Here is a 16,618-nt window from a genome sequence, read left to right on the forward strand (position 1 = left end):
AAATTTTAGGATTATTTGTTCCATTTCTTTGAAGAAAGTGGATGGTATTTTGATGGGGATTGCATTGAATGTGTAGATTGCTCTAGGTAGGATTGACATCTTCACAATATTTGTTCTTCCAATCCATGAGCATGGAACGTTTTTCCATTTCTTTGTGTCTTCCTCAATTTCTTTCATGAGTATTTTATAGTTTTCTGAGTACAGATCCTTTGCCTCTTTGGTTAGATTTATTCCTAGGTATCTTATGGTTTTGGGTGCAATTGTAAATGGGATCGACTCCTTAATTTCTCTTTCTTCTGACTTGTTGTTGGTGTATAGGAATGCCACTGACTTCTGTGCATTGATTTTATATCCTGCCACTTGACTGAATTCCTGTATGAGTTCTAGCAGTTTTGGGGTGGAGTCTTTGGGATTTTCCACATAAAGTATCATATCATCTGCAAAGAGTGAGAGTTTGACTTCTTCTTTGCCGATTTGGATGCCTTTGATTTCTTTTTGTTGTCTGATTGCTGTGGCTAGGACTTCCAATACTATGTTGAATAGCAGTGGTGATAGTGGACATCCCTGCCGCGTTCCTGACCTTAGGGGGAAAGCTCTCAGTTTTTCCCCATTGAGAATGATATTCGCTGTAGGTTTTTCATAGATGGCTTTTATGATATTGAGGTATGTACCCTCTATCCCTATACTCTGAAGAGTTTTGATCAAGAAAGGATGCTGTACTTTGTCAAATGCTTTTTCTGCATCTATTGAGAGGATCATGTGATTCTTGTTTTTTCTTTTGTTAATGTATTGTATCACGTTGATTGATTTGCGGATGTTGAACCAACCTTGCAGCCCAGGGATAAATCCGACTTGGTCGTGGTGAATAATCCTTTTAATGTACTGTTGGATCCTATTGGCTAGTATTTTGGTGAGAATTTTTGCATCCATGTTCATCAGGGATATTGGTCTGTAATTCTCCTTTTTGATGGGGTCTTTGTCTGGTTTTGGGATCAAGGTAATGCTGGCCTCATAAAATGAGTTTGGAAGTTTTCCTTCCATTTCTATTTTTTGGAACAGTTTCAGAAGGATAGGTATTAATTCTTCTTGAAATGTTTGGTAGAATTCCCCTGGGAAGCCATCTGGCCCTGGGCTTTTGTGTTTTGGGAGATTTTTGATGACTGCTTCTATTTCCTTAGTGGTTATAGGTCTGTTCAGGTGTTCTATTTCTTCCTGGTTCAGTTTTGGTAGTTGATACATCTCTAGGAATGCATCCATTACTTCCAGGTTATCTAATTTGTTGGCATAGAGTTGCTCATAATATGTTCTTATAATTGTTTGTATTTCTTTGGTGTTGGTTGTGATTTCTCCTCTTTCATTCATGATTTTGTTGATTTGGGTCATTTCTCTTTTCTTTTTGATAAGTCTGGCCAGGGGCTTATCAATCTTGTTAATTCTTTCAAAGAACCAGCTCCTAGTTTCGTTGATCTGTTCTACTGTTCTTTTGGTTTCTATTTCATTGATTTCTGCTCTGATCTTTATTATTTCTCTTCTCCTGCTGGGTTTAGGCTTTATTTGCTGTTCTTTCTCCAGCTCCTTTAGGTGTAGGGTTAGGTTGTGTACTTGAGACCTTTCTTGTTTCTTGAGAAAGGCTTGTATTGCTATATACTTTCCTCTTAGGACTGCCTTTGCTGTATCCCAAAGATTTTGAATAGTTGTGTTTTCATTTTCATTGGTTTCCATGAATTTTTTTAATTCTTCTTTAATTTCCTGGTTGACCCATTCATTCTTCAGTAGGATGCTCTTTAGCCTCCATGTATTTGAGTTCTTTCTGACTTTCCTCTTGTGATTGAGTTCTAGTTTCAAAGCATTGTGGTCTGAAAATAGGCAGGGGATGATCCCAATCTTCTGGTACCGGTTGAGACCTGATTTATGACCTAGGATGTGATCTATTCTGGAGAATGTTCCATGGGCACTAGAGAAGAATGTGTATTCCGTTGCTTTGGGATGGAATGTTCTGAATATGTCTGTGAAGTCCATTTGGTCCAGTGTGTCATTTAAAGTCTTTATTTCCTTGTTGATCTTTTGCTTAGACGATCTGTCCATTTCAGTGAGGGGGGTGTTAAAGTCCCCCACTATTATTGTATTGTTGTCGATGTGTTTCTTTGCTTTTGTTATTAATTGCCTTATATAATTGGCTGCTCCCATGTTAGGGGCATAGATATTTACAATTGTTAGATCTTCTTGTTGGATAGACCCTTTAAGTATGATATAGTGTCCTTCCTCATCTCTTATTACAGTCTTTGGTTTAAAATCTAATTTGTCTGATATAAGGATTGCCACCCCAGCTTTCTTTTGGTGTCCATTAGCATGGTAAATGGTTTTCCACCCCCTCACTTTCAATCTGGGGGTGTCTTTGGGTCTAAAATGAGTCTCTTGCAGACAGCATATCGATGGGTCTTGTTTTTTAATCCAATCTGATAGCCTGTGTCTTTTGATTGGGGCATTTAGCCCATTTACATTCAGGGTAACTATTGAAAGATAGGAGTTCAGTGCCATTGTATTGCCTGTAAAGTGACTGTTACTGTATATTGTTTGTGTTCCTTTCTGGTCTATGTTGCTTTTAGGCTCTCTCTTTGCTTAGAGGACCCCTTTCAATATTTGTTGTAGGGCTGGTTTCGTGTTTGCAAATTCCTTTAGTTTTTGTTTGTCCTGGAAGCTTTTTATCTCTCCTTCAATTTTCAATGACAGCCTAGCTGGATATAGTATTCTTGGCTGCATATTTTTCTCATTTAGTGCTCTGAATATGTCCTGCCAGTCCTTTCTGGCCTGCCAGGTCTCTGTGGATAAGTCTGTTGCCAATCTAATGTTTCTACCATTGTAGGTTACATATCTCTTCTCCCGAGCTGCTTTCAGGATTTTCTCTTTGTCTCTGAGACTCGTAAGTTTCACTATTAGATGTCTGGGTGTTGACCTATTTTTATTGATTTTGAGAGGGGTTCTCTGTGCTTCCTGGATTTTGATGCCTGTTTCCTTCCCCAAATTAGGGAAGTTCTCTGCTATAATTTGCTCCATTATACCTTCTGCACCTCTCTCTCTTTCTTCTTCTTCTGGGATCCCAATTATTCTAATGTTGTTTCGTCTTATGGTATCGTTTATCTCTCGAATTCTGCCCTCGTGATCCAGTAGTTGTTTATCTCTCTTTATCTCAGCTTCTTTATTTTCCATCATTTGGTCTTCTATCTCACTGATTCTTTCTTCTGCCTCATTTATCCTAGCAGTTAGCGCCCCCATATTTGATTGCACCTCATTAATAGCCTTTTTGATTTCTACTTGGTTCGATTTTAGTTCTTTTACTTCTCCAGAAAGGGTTTCTCTAATAACTTCCATGTTTTTTTCAAGCCCAGCTAGTATCTTTAAAGTGATGATTCTGAACTCTAGATCTGACATCGTACTAATGTCCGTATTGAGTAGGTCCCTGGCAGTCAGTACTACCTCTTGTTCTTTTTGTTGAGGTGATTTTTTCCGTCTTGTCATTTTGTGCAGAGGAGAATAGATTAATGAGAGAACAAAATGCTAACAGGGTAACAACGTTCCCAGAAAATATACTCTAAACAAATCAGAAAAGACCTGAAGCAGTGGGAAAAGAAAGGGAAAGAGAGAAAAAAGAAAAGGAAAGAAAAAAAGAAAAAAGAAAAAGATAAAGATAAAAACAAACAAAAGCAGAACAAAACAAAACAAAACAAAAACAGAATGTGATCAAATATGATCAGGCTGGATTATAGATCAGTGCCACACACTAGATTTTGGGTGTATTTTGGTCTGTTAAAAGAAAGTCCCTCCCAAAATTTTAAAGAAAGAAAAACTTATATATGTACAAAAATAAGGGTTGATATGATGAAGGGATGGAATATGACTGTAAAGATGGAAATTATAAAAAATTTTAAAAAAGGATTTGATAAGTTGTTTGAAAAAAGAAAGAAGAGGATTAAAAAAAAAAAAGAAAGAAAAAAGGGAGAGAATGTGATCAGGCAGGGGAGTAGAAAAAAACCATACACTAGAGATTTAGAGTATATTTTGATCTGTTAGAAGAAACTATCTCAAGATTTTAAAGAGAAAACAACTTATATATATATATGCCAAAAATACGGGTAACTACTATGAAGGGATAGAATATGACTTTAAAAATGAAAAATAAAAATGTTTTTTTTAAAAAAGGGATTGATAAGATGTTGGTTGAAAAAGGGAAAAAGAAAAATTCAAAAAAAAAGAAAAAAGGAAAAAAGAAAAAAAGACAGTTAAAAAAAAATAATTAACTTTGAAAGACTAAAGAATCATGGTAAAAAAGCCATGAATTCTATGTGCAGTATTCCCCTAGCGCTGGAGTTCTGCCGTTCTCATTGATCGGTAAACTTGGTCTTGGCTGGCTGTTCTCGCTGATCTTATGGGGGAGGGGCCTGTTGCCGTGGTTCCCAAATGTCTTTGCCGGAGGCAAAAGTGCCCCGCCCTTGCCCGGTCCAGGCTAAGTAATCTGCTCGGGTTTGCCCTCCGGAGCTTTTGTTCCCTGCAAGCTTTCCGTACAGCTTTGGAGGCGGAGAGTGAAAATGGTGGCCTCCCAGTCTCCGCCCCGGCGGAGCCGAGAACTCGGGGTCCCGCTCCTCAGCGAGCCCCCAGAGAAAAGCCGTCAGTCACTCCCGTCTCCCCGGTCTCCGGCCACACTCCGCGCTCACCCGGCCTGTGACCGCGCCTTTCTATCTGGCACCCGACCCCGGGTGGAGTCTCCAAACCCAGCAGATCCCTGCCGTGCACTCCCGCACCTCTCCTCCCGGGGAAAGAAGGTGAGTCTCCCCGGATCTGCCGCTTGTTGGGTCCCTGCTGGAGGAGCAGTGGCCCGACTGTGCCGCGGATCACGGTCTATGACAACCCCGAGCTGAGAGCCCGCGCCTGGGCTCCGTCTCTGCAGCCGGCTTCCCCGCTCCGATACCTGGGAGCTCTGCCGCACTCAGGCACCCCCGGGCTTTCTGTGACCCCGAGGGTCCTGAGACCACACTGTCCCGCGAGGGTTCCACCCCCCACTTCGCCACCAGAGTGACGTCCCTCAGCGGAGCAGACTTCTAAAAGTTCCGATTTTGTGCTCCGTGGCTCTATCACTTGCCAGAAGCGGCCGACGGAGGCCCCTCCCCCACCGTCTATCCTCCCGAATGTCGCCTCGGATTCACTTCTCCGCACGTCCTACCTTCCAAAAAGTGGTCGCTTTTCTGTTCAGAGAGTTGTTGCTCTTCTTTTCTTTGATCTCCTGTTGAGTTTGTAGGTGTTCAGAATGGTTTGATCCCTATCCAGCTGAATTCCTGAGAGGAGACGAAATCCAGGTCTCCTACTCCTCCGCCATCTTGCTCCGCCCCCCTAAATATATTTTTATATATAATATATAAATATATAAATATAAAATATATTTTTAAATATATATATATATATATATATATATATATATATATATATAGTTTTTTTTAATGAAATAAGTTCCTTTTATTCCTAATAATAAAAGTATCCATGAACACAATGTACAGTTTGGATATTTTAGCAAGGAATAGAAATAATCAATAGTTGGGTACTTTAACACCCTACTTACATCAATGGACAGATCAACTAACAGAAACTCAACAAGGAAACAATGTCTTTATATGACACACTGGATTAGATGGACTAAAGAGATATATTCAAAATATTCCACCCTTAAACAGCAGAATACACATTCTGAAACATTCTCTAGAATATATTACATATTAGGCTACAAAACGGGCTTAATAAATACAAAAAAGATTGAAGTCATACCATGCACCTTTTCTGACCACAATAATATAAAACTAGAAGTCAGCCACAAGAAACAATTTGAAAGACCACAAATACATGTTGGTTAAGTAACATTCTACTAAACAATGAATGGACCAACTGGGAAATAAAAGAAGAAATTTAAAAATACATGGAAACAAATGAAAATGAAACAATCGCCAAAACTTTTGAGATACAACAAAAGTGGGCCTAAGAGGGAAGTATATAGCAACACAGGCCTAGCTCAAGAAGGAAGAAAAATCTCAAACTACCTTACACCTAAAGAAGCTAGAAAAAGAATAATAAATGAAGCCTAGAGTCAGCAGAAGGAAGGAAATAGTAAAAATTAGAGCAAAAATAGGGGCACCAGGGTGGCTCAGTTGGTTAAGCAGCTAACTCTTGATTTCAGCTCAGATCATGATCTCAAGGTCCTGGGGTTGAGCACTGCTTCAGGCTCCATGCTCAGCAGGGAGTCTACTTGAGGATTCCTTCACTCCCTCTCCATTTGCCCCTTTCCCCACTCTCTCTGTCTCTCTCTCTCAAATCTTTTAAAAAAAACACAGCAGAAATAAATAGTATAGAAACTTAAAAAAGATAAAAATAGAAGAGATCAATGAAACCAGTTGCTGGTTCTTTGGAAAAATTAATAAAGTTGACAAGGCTCTAGCCAGAGTTACAGAAAGAAAAGGGAAAGGACCCAAATAAATAAAATCACAAATGAGAGAGGAGAAATAACAACACCACAGAAATGCAAACAGTTACGAGAGAATATTATGAAAAAGTATATGCCAACAAATAGACAATCTAGAAAAAATGGATAAATTCCTAGAAAGATATAAATTACCAAAACTGAAACAGGAGGAAATAGAAAATTTGAACAGACCGATAACCAGCAAAGAAATTGAATCAGTAATCAAAAAACTCTGAACAAACCCAAGTCCAGGACCAGACGGCTTCAGAGGCAAATTCTACCAAGCATTTAAAGGAAGAGTTAGTACCTATTCTTCTCAAACTGTTCCAAAAAAAAAAAAAAAACAGAAAAGGAAGGAAAAGTTCCAAATTCATTTTAAGTGGCCAGTATTACCATGATACCAAAACCAGATAAAGACACCACAAAGATAACTACAGATCCATATCTCTGGTGAACCTAGATGCAAAAATCCTCAACAAAATACTAGCAAACTGAATCCAACAATACATTAAAAAAACCATCACCATGATCAAATGGGATTTATTCCTGGGTTGTGGGGGTGGTTCAATATCTGCAAATCAATGTGATACACCACATTAATAAAAGAAAGGAGAAGAATCATCTGATCATTTCAATAGATGCAGAAAAAGCATTTGAGGAAGTACAACGTCCATTCATGATAAAAACCCTCAACAAAGTAGGTTTAGAAGGAACATACTGCAACATAATAAAGGTCATATATAAAAAATGCATAGGTAATGTCATCCTAAATGGGGGAAAATGGAGAGAAAAACTTCTTAGATCTCGCTTCTAGTTATGTGCTGCTTCTCATTAGCACTGTTTGTCATTTGATAAGTTAATCTTGACATTTATTACTTCCCACTTTAATGGAGACCAATTTCTACTATATAAGTTATGTATCTTATTAACTCTTTTTATCACCCATTTATCTGTTTATCTTTTTTGTTTTTTTTTAACAAACTCCCCAAAGTTTAGTGGCTTAAATAAATAACATTTATTTTGTTCACAAATCTGTTAGGAAAAGTGTGGCCAGGACAGCTTGTTTCTGTTCCCCTAGCTTCAGGTGGGGCAGCTGAAAGGTTTGGGGATGGAAGTGTTTGAAGGTTTGTTCAATCACTTCTGGTGTTGTTGATGCTGGCTGTTGACTAGGACTATAGCTAAGGCAGGCAGCTGAAACACCTAGACTCTCTTTGTGACCTGAGCTTCCTCACAAGTTGGAGGGCTAAATTCCAAGTAAGCAGCTTGAGATACAGAGCAAGGCAGAAGCTCTATTGCTTCTGTAACCTAGCCTTGGAATACACACAGCATCACATTCACCATATTCTGTTTGTTAGGAGATAAGTCACTAAGATTGGCCCACGGTCTTTTTATTTATTTATTTTTAATAGAATGAATATTTAAAAACCTATGGACACATTTAAAAACCAGCATATTTTTGTATTCCTCCAACATGAAAAATACACTCACCTCCTGCCAGTACCTCCCACAAATCTCAGTTATCATGGCATTAGATTCAGGCTTGAATCCAAGATCTTACCATTTTAATCAGGTGCAGTGGGGATAAGGTGTCTGAAGTATAGTCCCTTGAGTTCAAGTCCTCTCAATATGAAGACTTGGGAATTAAAGTGACAGTTCTCTACCACTCAAAATGCAGAATGCTGGTAACCTGCTAAGGACTCTTCCATTCAGAAAGAAGATGGGAAGCACGCTAGTCCATAGCAGTTTTGAAATATAGCCTGAAGCATGCTGTCAGTTCTTTAGTTAGGACTTAGTCCTAACCATGGGAATACTTCTCCATGGCTCTTTGCTTTACTCTTTGAGCTCTTGGTTCTGTCCTTTTCATAAGGAATGACCTGTGTTTTTAGCTGTTTTTTCAGCCTGCTTCCTCCCTGTGGGATTTCTAAGACCCAAAGGCCTATTTTCAGCTTGTACTATCTTGGTCTCTTTTAGTCCAAGCTCGCTAACAGTGTTTTTGCTTCTCTAATTCTCTTCACTTTTTTTTTTTTTTTGAAGATTTTATTTATTTGACAGAGAGATAGCACAAGTAGGCAGAGAGGCAGGCAGAGGGAGAGGGAGAGGCAGGCTCCCTGCCGAGCAGGGAGCCCGATGCGGGACTCGATCCCAGGACCCTGGGATCATGACCTGAGCTGAAGACAGCCGCTTAACCGACTGAGCCACCCAGGTGCTCCTAGAATTCTCTTCACATTTTGAGTTTTCTGTGAATATTATTGGATTTCATGCCATTAGAAAAGCCATTCTCCTGGGTCTTTTTGAGATAAGCTTTTCACCTCAGGTTTCCTGTGAACCTCTTATTTGACAATGCCTTTAAAATTCTTATACTCTTAAGATCCTTAAAGAAATTGGAGGCACGCCTTAAATCCTTCCGAGGTGTTAATAAAGGGTTTTATAGTCTTGGCTTCATCCATAGACCATGTTTTCCTCGATTTACTGTTAACCCAGAAGCCATTTATTTTAGCATTATTTGACAATTCAACATGTGGAGAGGCTGTAAATGAGAAACAGATATTTGAACCCAGCAAGTCCTGGTTCCTTCATATTGAATAGTCTTTCTTTAGCTTATCTCCCCTATCAGTTTCCTTTCAAGTGGTTTGTGGCATGAGTTTCTTTCCCTCTAGTGTCCTTTTCTTCACTTGTCTAGAAACCTTTGCTGTAAGCCTCTTCAAGGGCCATCAGGTTTCCACTAACAGTCTCTTGGAAGCCCTTTTGGTTTTCATTCTTACTCTTCTCTACATCCTTTCAGGTTCCACCTACCTCCTGGTTCAAAGGAGGTTTATTTTTAGTTTGTTTTGTTTTTAATGGCAGCACCCCATTTTTAATATCAGTATCTGTGCCAGTTATTTATTGCTGCATACTAAACCATCTCAAAACCTAGTGGCTCAAAACAGCATTTATGTTGTTCACACATCTTTAGACAAGGCTGAGTAAGGCCAACTCATTTCTTCTTCATTTGGCATCACCTGGGATGACTGGAAGCTGGGAACTAGAATCATCTAAAACCTTATTCTTGTTCATGCACATGTTTGGCTGTTGAGGCTGCCTTTTGACTAGGATGTTCGCTGGGGCAGTCTCAGCTGCAGTATCTGCATGAGGACTCACTAGGTGGCCTGGGCTTTCCCACAACAGCTGGATTCTAAGGGTGAGCTTCCGTAGAGAAAGTCAGATGGAGGCTATCTCACATTTTGTAACATGGCCTTAAAAATCACACAGCAGTTCTGCCATATTCTATTCACTAGAAACCAGTTACTAAGGCCAGCACATATTAAGGGGGGCGATTGTCATGGGAGAAGTGTCAAAGAATTTATAAAACCACCACATCCCTTCACCTTGTCTTACCAATCATATCTAAAGGAAAGAAGTTCTTCCCAATTCAGCATCACTGAAACTCCAGCAAGTTTTTTGGTTGTTTTTGTCTTATTTTGTGGGACGTAACAAAGGATTATAATACTCTTGAATTAAGGTTTTTTGTTTTCTTTTGTTTTGTTTTGGTCCAAAAATGTATGGATCATCTCACTAAATTTTTTTACTGAGAGATGCGATTTCTCAACCTTGCAAATCATTTCTTCTCAGAATGCAATTCAAATTAGTGTAAAACATTTGTAATTCAGAAAAAGGCTTATGGCATTAAAATCAGTCTTTATAGATTCATTAATTAGAGTTTTATTTTCAAAGTCTTATTTTGGTAAGCATTTATTTGCTCAGACCCACATAAGTCAATATGATATTCCTAAAACTTCTATAAAAATTATGGAGTAGCAGGGCACCTGGGTGGCGCAGTCAGTTAAGTGTCTGCCTTCGGCTCGGGTCGTGATCCTAGCATGCTGGGATTGAGCCCCACGCTGGGCTCCCTGCTCAGTCGGGAGTCTGCTTTTCCCTCCCCCTGCTCTTGCACTCTTGCTCTCTTGCTCTCTCTCCCTCTCAAATAAATAAATAAAATCTTTTAAAAAATTATGGAGTGTTAAGATGAGGGAAGGGTTAAGGGACTTTCTACTAGGAGATGACTTACAGTTATTTTATGGAGGAAAGATCTGAAACAATCATAGAAAAATAAAAATATAAATGTGTGGCAAAGAGAACGATAGCAGAGATCTCTTTTAGTAACTACTAGTGGTTTTAATTTTGTTCTTGATTTTCTGAGTTATTTGAGGTTCCACATTCCAAGACTCTACTTACAATATAGATAACATTTTGTTGAAAATGAATTTATTTTAAAATTTGAGCACCTGGCTGGCTCTGTCAGTAGAGCGTGTGACTCTTGATCTTAGGGGTTGTGAGTTCGAGCCCCTTGTTGGGTGTAGAGACTTAAAAATAAAATCTTTAAAAAAAAGTTTGGTCATAGTTTTGCATTAGACTATTTTCACTCTACTTCCAAACTGTATTATTTTATTCATGCAGGTTGATGATCTTACAGCAAAACTGGAAACTGCGTCTTCAAAATGTCTATACCTGGATGCAAACAACCAGCTTCTTACCCAGGAGTTATCATCTATGAAGGAAATGCAGAAGAAATACGAAAAACTAAAGAAGAATAAAAAGAAGTTGGAACAACAAGTAGTAAACCTCAGAAGTCATGTAGAATTCAGTATGGTAGAATACAGTAAAATAGAACAATATAAACGGGAGCTTGAAGAAAGAACAAGATTGGACATAACAGAAAAATTAAAAGAAGCCAATCTGTTTCTCCAGGTTAATTTATTGATCTGTAGTATGCTTTAATCATTTCACTGCAAGTTACATTTTGGTTATATGCACTGTATAGTTTTCCTCTACTTCCTTTATAGCAATTTGGTAAATTTCTGGAAGCATTTGTTCCTTCTCTTTAAAAATTTCAGTTTTCATCATCATTCTCACTAAATTGATTTTTCAGAATGATTCACAGTAAGAATCATTTTATTTTTTAAGATCAGTTGGTATAAAACAAGACTATTGACAGGAAAAGAAAAAATGGTGTTTTAAAAATTTTAACCATGGGGTGTCTGGGTGGCTCAGTTGGTTGAGCAGCTCAGGCTCGTGAAATCAAGCCCAGCATGGAGCCTACTTAAAAAAAAAAAAAAAAATTGTACCATACTTGGATTATTTTTTTTAAAAGATATTTATTTATTTATTTATTTAGAAAGCACGGGTGAGGGGATACACAGAGGGAGAGAGAGAATCCCAGGCAGACTCCATGCTGAGTACGACACAGGGCTTTATCTCAGGACCCTGAGATCACAATTGAGCAGAAACCAGGAGTTGGTCGCTCAACCGGCTAAGCCAGCCAGGCACCCCCTGTACTTGGATTATTCTTAAGTTGTAATGTTCAGTTTTTAAAGGTTTTAAATGATTCTATTATTCTCTGAATTACCAGATTGCATGAGTTCTAATATAAGAATGATTGAACTTTATCATTCAGATTTAATTCAGTTGACATTGATGATAAATATTTTCCACTTCAGCTTTTTTTTCACATTTACAATTGCTCTCTGAATCATTGACTCAAAACTAAAGGAAAGAAATATACTATAATTACCCAGATTATAACTTATTTTAAAAGTATGCTTTTAATTTGCTTTAGACACAAGTAGCATCTCAAGAACGCTTAGGACAGTTAAGAGAAACTAATAATGCTTCAATAAGAAATCAAATGGAACTCAGAATTAAAGAACTGGAATTTGAACTATCCAGAATGAAAAGTTCTCAAGAAGATTTTAATAAAACAGAATTGGAAAAATACAAGCAACTCTACCTAGAAGAATTAAAAGTTCGAACGTCGTTGACAAATGAACTGAACAAGTAAGTTAAAACAGAATCATAGAAAATAGATTTAGCTTGTTAACTTGCCTCTAAAGCGTAATTTTTATGGAGCCAGGTTCATGAGATGAGTAGTAAGTGAAAGCCAACTAGATAGTTTAATTTTGGAAAATGATGTTTGTAAAAGAACTTACCTTTGAAATGTTAGTCCAAGACAGTTTGCATCTCTCCTCCTTCTTTTGGTTTTACGTGATTTTATTTTTTTCCGCTTAATATTTTCAGTTAATCTGATCTTCTAGTCTTTAAGCTAATTGTTAGAAGCTTTATAATTTAGACAGCATGGTATTATAAAATTGTTTGTCAGAATTGCCCTAAATAGAAATGAGTTTATTAATATTAGTGAGTTTATTTTTGGAAGAGTACATCTTTAACCCAAACTGCACATCCTGGCAGCTTGGTAAATTTACTTTTTTGATTGTGATTTTTGTTATTATTACCAAATGGAGGGTGCTTTGAAACAAACTGTTCTTTATAGTTTTTCTACCTTACATAAAGGTATACATGTGAAATACAAAAAGATTCTCCTAGGGGCGGAAGGCAGTATAATTCCCAAAGTGGCTAAAAATAGCACCATGGTGGACATGAGGAGGGGCTGGGTGAAAGACAGAAAGGGTAGATTCCACCTCCAGTACCCTGGTAACTGTGTTATAACCTAATTGGCTCTGGAGCTGTTTTCTTTCTTTCTGATCACAACTCTGCCATCTAGCAATTGTTGGTCTAAATTATTCCTCAGTGCCAAATGCTCGATTTCTCTGAGGTAATGAGTGAAATGTACAAGAGTGGTGAAAGCCAATGCTTGAAAATGTCTTTGAGGGATGGTTTATTTTTACTTTTATTTTAAAGATTTTATGTATTTATTTGACAGAGAGCGAGCGAGTGAGCTCAAGCAGGGGGAGCGGCAGGCAGAGGTTGAGGGAAAAGCAGGGGCTCCATTCCAGGACTCTGGGGTCATGACCTGAGCCGAAGGCAGATGGTTAACTGACTGAGCACCCAGCCCCCCGGGATGGTTTTATATTTTTATATCTCTAAACTGGTTTACTAAATATAAGTATATGTAATGGCACCCTGGTTTACTAAATATAAGTATGTGTAATGGCGTCCTCAAGAATCTTGTAAGTACAGCCATTCCAGAAGGCAGCAGGTATTACCTGTTAAGCCATGTGCATCACTAATAGCCATTTCTCTCCCTCCTTAATTTGAATTACTTGTTAGTTAGGAATCTCTAGAAATATATGTACTTCTTTAGAACAATTTTAAACCTATCATTATATATTGTAGGTCTGCTGTGTCACATTTTCAGTGTTAAAACACCGTTTAATGGCACATTCTGTTTACTATTATGGAAACTTTAAAAAAATGCAAGTCATTTAGGAATGATCTGGGGAGAAATGAAATACTAAGCATTGTGTTTTGTAATCTTAACAGGACTAATGAGAAGCTGGCAGAGACCAGTACCAAACTTCTGGTGGAGAAACAGCAAAAAAAGTCTTTGATTAATACTATTACTATGAGCCCTGTCCTAGAATTGCCTACTTTTAGAAATATTAATAATAGTTCACTGTTCAATAGAAATGTTGCTACAAGAGAAAACCTAGTGATTCCTACCTCAGGCTCATGGCCTACAAATAATGGCATTGAGACTTTCTTGGCCAAGGTTAGTTATCTTTTTTTCCTTGGGTTTCAGATTTCTGATATAATTTTTGTTTTTAATTTGGTGAAATTCTGAGTTGTTTAACACACACTAAGTAAAAGTCATAATTATATGTGCTAATAAAGAAATGAGACAGAAATTTTATGACTATTTTTAGTTCCTGGAGCTCTTACTTTCAAGAGATACCTATTATTAACTTTATTTAATAAATATAACTAAACTGACATATTTTATTATTTTTTTAAAGATTTTATTTATTTTATTTTATTTTTTTGAAGATTTTATTTATTTGACAGAGACACAGTGAGAGAGGGAACACAAGCAGGGGCAGTGGGAGAGGGAGAAGCAGGCTTCCCTCCACGCAGGGAGCCCGATGAGGGGCGCAATCCCAGGACCCTGGGATCATGACCGAGCCAAAGGCAGACGCTTAGCGACTGAGCCACCCAGGCACCCCTAAAGATTTTATTAATTTAGAGAGAGAGAGTGCGCAAGAGGGAGAGAGAGCATGAGACTTTCAAGCAGACTCCCCACTGAGTGTGGAACCCTACGTAGGGCCCAGTCTCATGACTTATTTTCTTACTTGAGAGTACATTCTTAATTGCTTTCTTACTTATAGCATTTTTTTTTTTTTTTTACTTATAACACTTCTATTTCAAGTTTTACAAAATGTCTTGTTGAGCAGTTGTAGAGCATTTTCTAAATAGCTAAATCAAGCAAATATTTGATTTTTTTTTTCGAGAGGGAGTGCAAGCAGGGGGTGAGGAGCAGAGGGTAGGCAGGCTCCATGCTCAGTGCCGAGCCCGATGTAGGGCTCAGTCTCACAACCCTGAGATCATGACCTGAGCCAAAATCAAGATCAGACACTTAACTGTGACTGAGCCACCCAGATGCCCCACAATTTGAATTTTTAAAAAGAAGTTCACATATATCTACCTTGCCATCACTTGAATGACTGATGACTAAGATGGGAATGATAGGGAGTCTTTAAATAGCAGCTAGCTTCCTTTGTGTATCATTGTTATTGAAATATCCATTTCGGGGTGCCTGGGTGGCTCAGTCATTAAGCGTCTGCCTTCGACTCAGGTCATGATCCCGGGGTCCTGGGATCGAGCCCCGCATTGGACTCCCTGCTCCGTGGGAGGCCTGCTTCTCCCTCTACCACTCCCCCTGCTTGTGTTCCCTCTCTCGCTGTGTCTCTCTCTGTCAAATAAATAAATAAAATCTTTAAAAATAAAAAAATAAAAAATAAAATACCATTTCAATGAATGCACATAGGTTTATGGTTTTGATGGTATATTCATGGTCTTATTAATGTAGACAAAAGTAGCATAGGCACATGGTAAATGAGGCCTCAATCTTGTTCCTTCATTCAGCATCCTTATTGTCTTGCTCTCTTCCCTTCCAATTTGAGGACTTTCTTTAGTGTTATGCTTGGATGCCTTTAGGTTTTTGGTTTGTGATCACCATGAAGTTCATATATAACATGCTATGTATATAGCAATCTATTTTAAGTTGATGGTTACTTAAGTTCAAACACATTTTAAAAACACTACATTTTTACACCCCACCTTGTTTTATTTACTTGATGTCTTAGTTTACATCTTTTTATTTTGTGTATCCCTTAACTAATTACTGTAGATATAACTGATATTACTACTTTTGTCTTTTAACCTTCATACTGGCTTTATAAAAGTGATTGATCTATTACCTTTAGTGTATGTTTGCTTTTACCAATAAAAGCAGGCAGATGCTTAACCGACTGAGCCACCCAGGCGCCCCCCAATAAAACTTTCTTTCATAATTTTATTTACTTCTAGTTATGGCCTTTCCTTTTTTTTCTTTTTTTAAGTTTTTATTTATTGGGGCGCCTGGGTGGCTCATTCATTAAGCGTCTGCCTTCGGCTCAGGTCATGATCCCAGGGTCCTGGGATCGAGCCCCGCATCAGGCTCCCTGCTCTGCGGGAAGCCTGTTTCTCCCTCTCCCTCTCCCCCTGCCTGTGATCCTGCTCTCACTGTGTCGCTCTGTCAAATAAATAAATAAAATCTTAAAAAAAAAAAAAAAAGGTTTTATTTATTTGACAGAGACAGCCAGAGAGAGAACACAAGCAGGGTAAGTGGGAGAGAGCGAAGAAGGCTTCCTGCTGAGCAGGGAGCATGATGCGGGGCTCGATCCCAGGACCCTGGGATCATGACCTGAGTTGAAGGCAGATGCTTAATGACTGAGCCACCCAGGCACCCCTCCTTTTTTTTTTTTAATTTTAATTTATTTATGAGAGAGAGAGCAGAGCAAGCGAGAGAGAACAGAAGTGGGAGGGGAGGGCCAGAGGGAAAGGGAGAAGCAGGCTCCCTGAGCAGGGGGCCTAATGTGGGGCTCGATTCTAGGAGGTCCCTTAACCTATCCTCATTTTTAAAATTCTTTTTTTTCTTTTTGGCCTGGAGGATTTCTACTACCCTGTCTTGCAGATCACTGTCTGTTCTGCAGCTTTCAATCTGCTGTTGATTCCCTCTGGTGTATTTTTCATTTCAGTTATTGTATTCTTTAGCTCTGATTGGTTCTTCTTTATATGTTCTCTTTGTTGAAGTTCTCACTGAATCCATCCATTCTCCTTCCAAGTTTGCTGAGCATCTTTATGACCATT

General features: G+C 38.4%; 1 protein-coding gene across 2 annotated transcripts in view; it reads left to right on the forward strand.

Moving 5' to 3' along the window:
* LOC118551008 (ankyrin repeat domain-containing protein 26-like) overlaps positions 1–16,618 on the forward strand; it is a 131,696-nt gene that overhangs the window by 102,401 nt on the left and 12,677 nt on the right. For both annotated transcript variants that reach the window (XM_078075238.1, XM_078075240.1), the window contains 3 exons: positions 10,934–11,224; positions 12,093–12,310; positions 13,754–13,982. In XM_078075238.1, coding sequence (XP_077931364.1) covers positions 10,934–11,224; positions 12,093–12,310; positions 13,754–13,982 — 738 coding nt within the window. The remainder of the gene's footprint in view (positions 1–10,933; positions 11,225–12,092; positions 12,311–13,753; positions 13,983–16,618) is intronic.

This window comes from Halichoerus grypus, chromosome 6, assembly GCF_964656455.1.
Source record: "Halichoerus grypus chromosome 6, mHalGry1.hap1.1, whole genome shotgun sequence".
NCBI lineage: Eukaryota > Metazoa > Chordata > Mammalia > Carnivora > Phocidae > Halichoerus > Halichoerus grypus.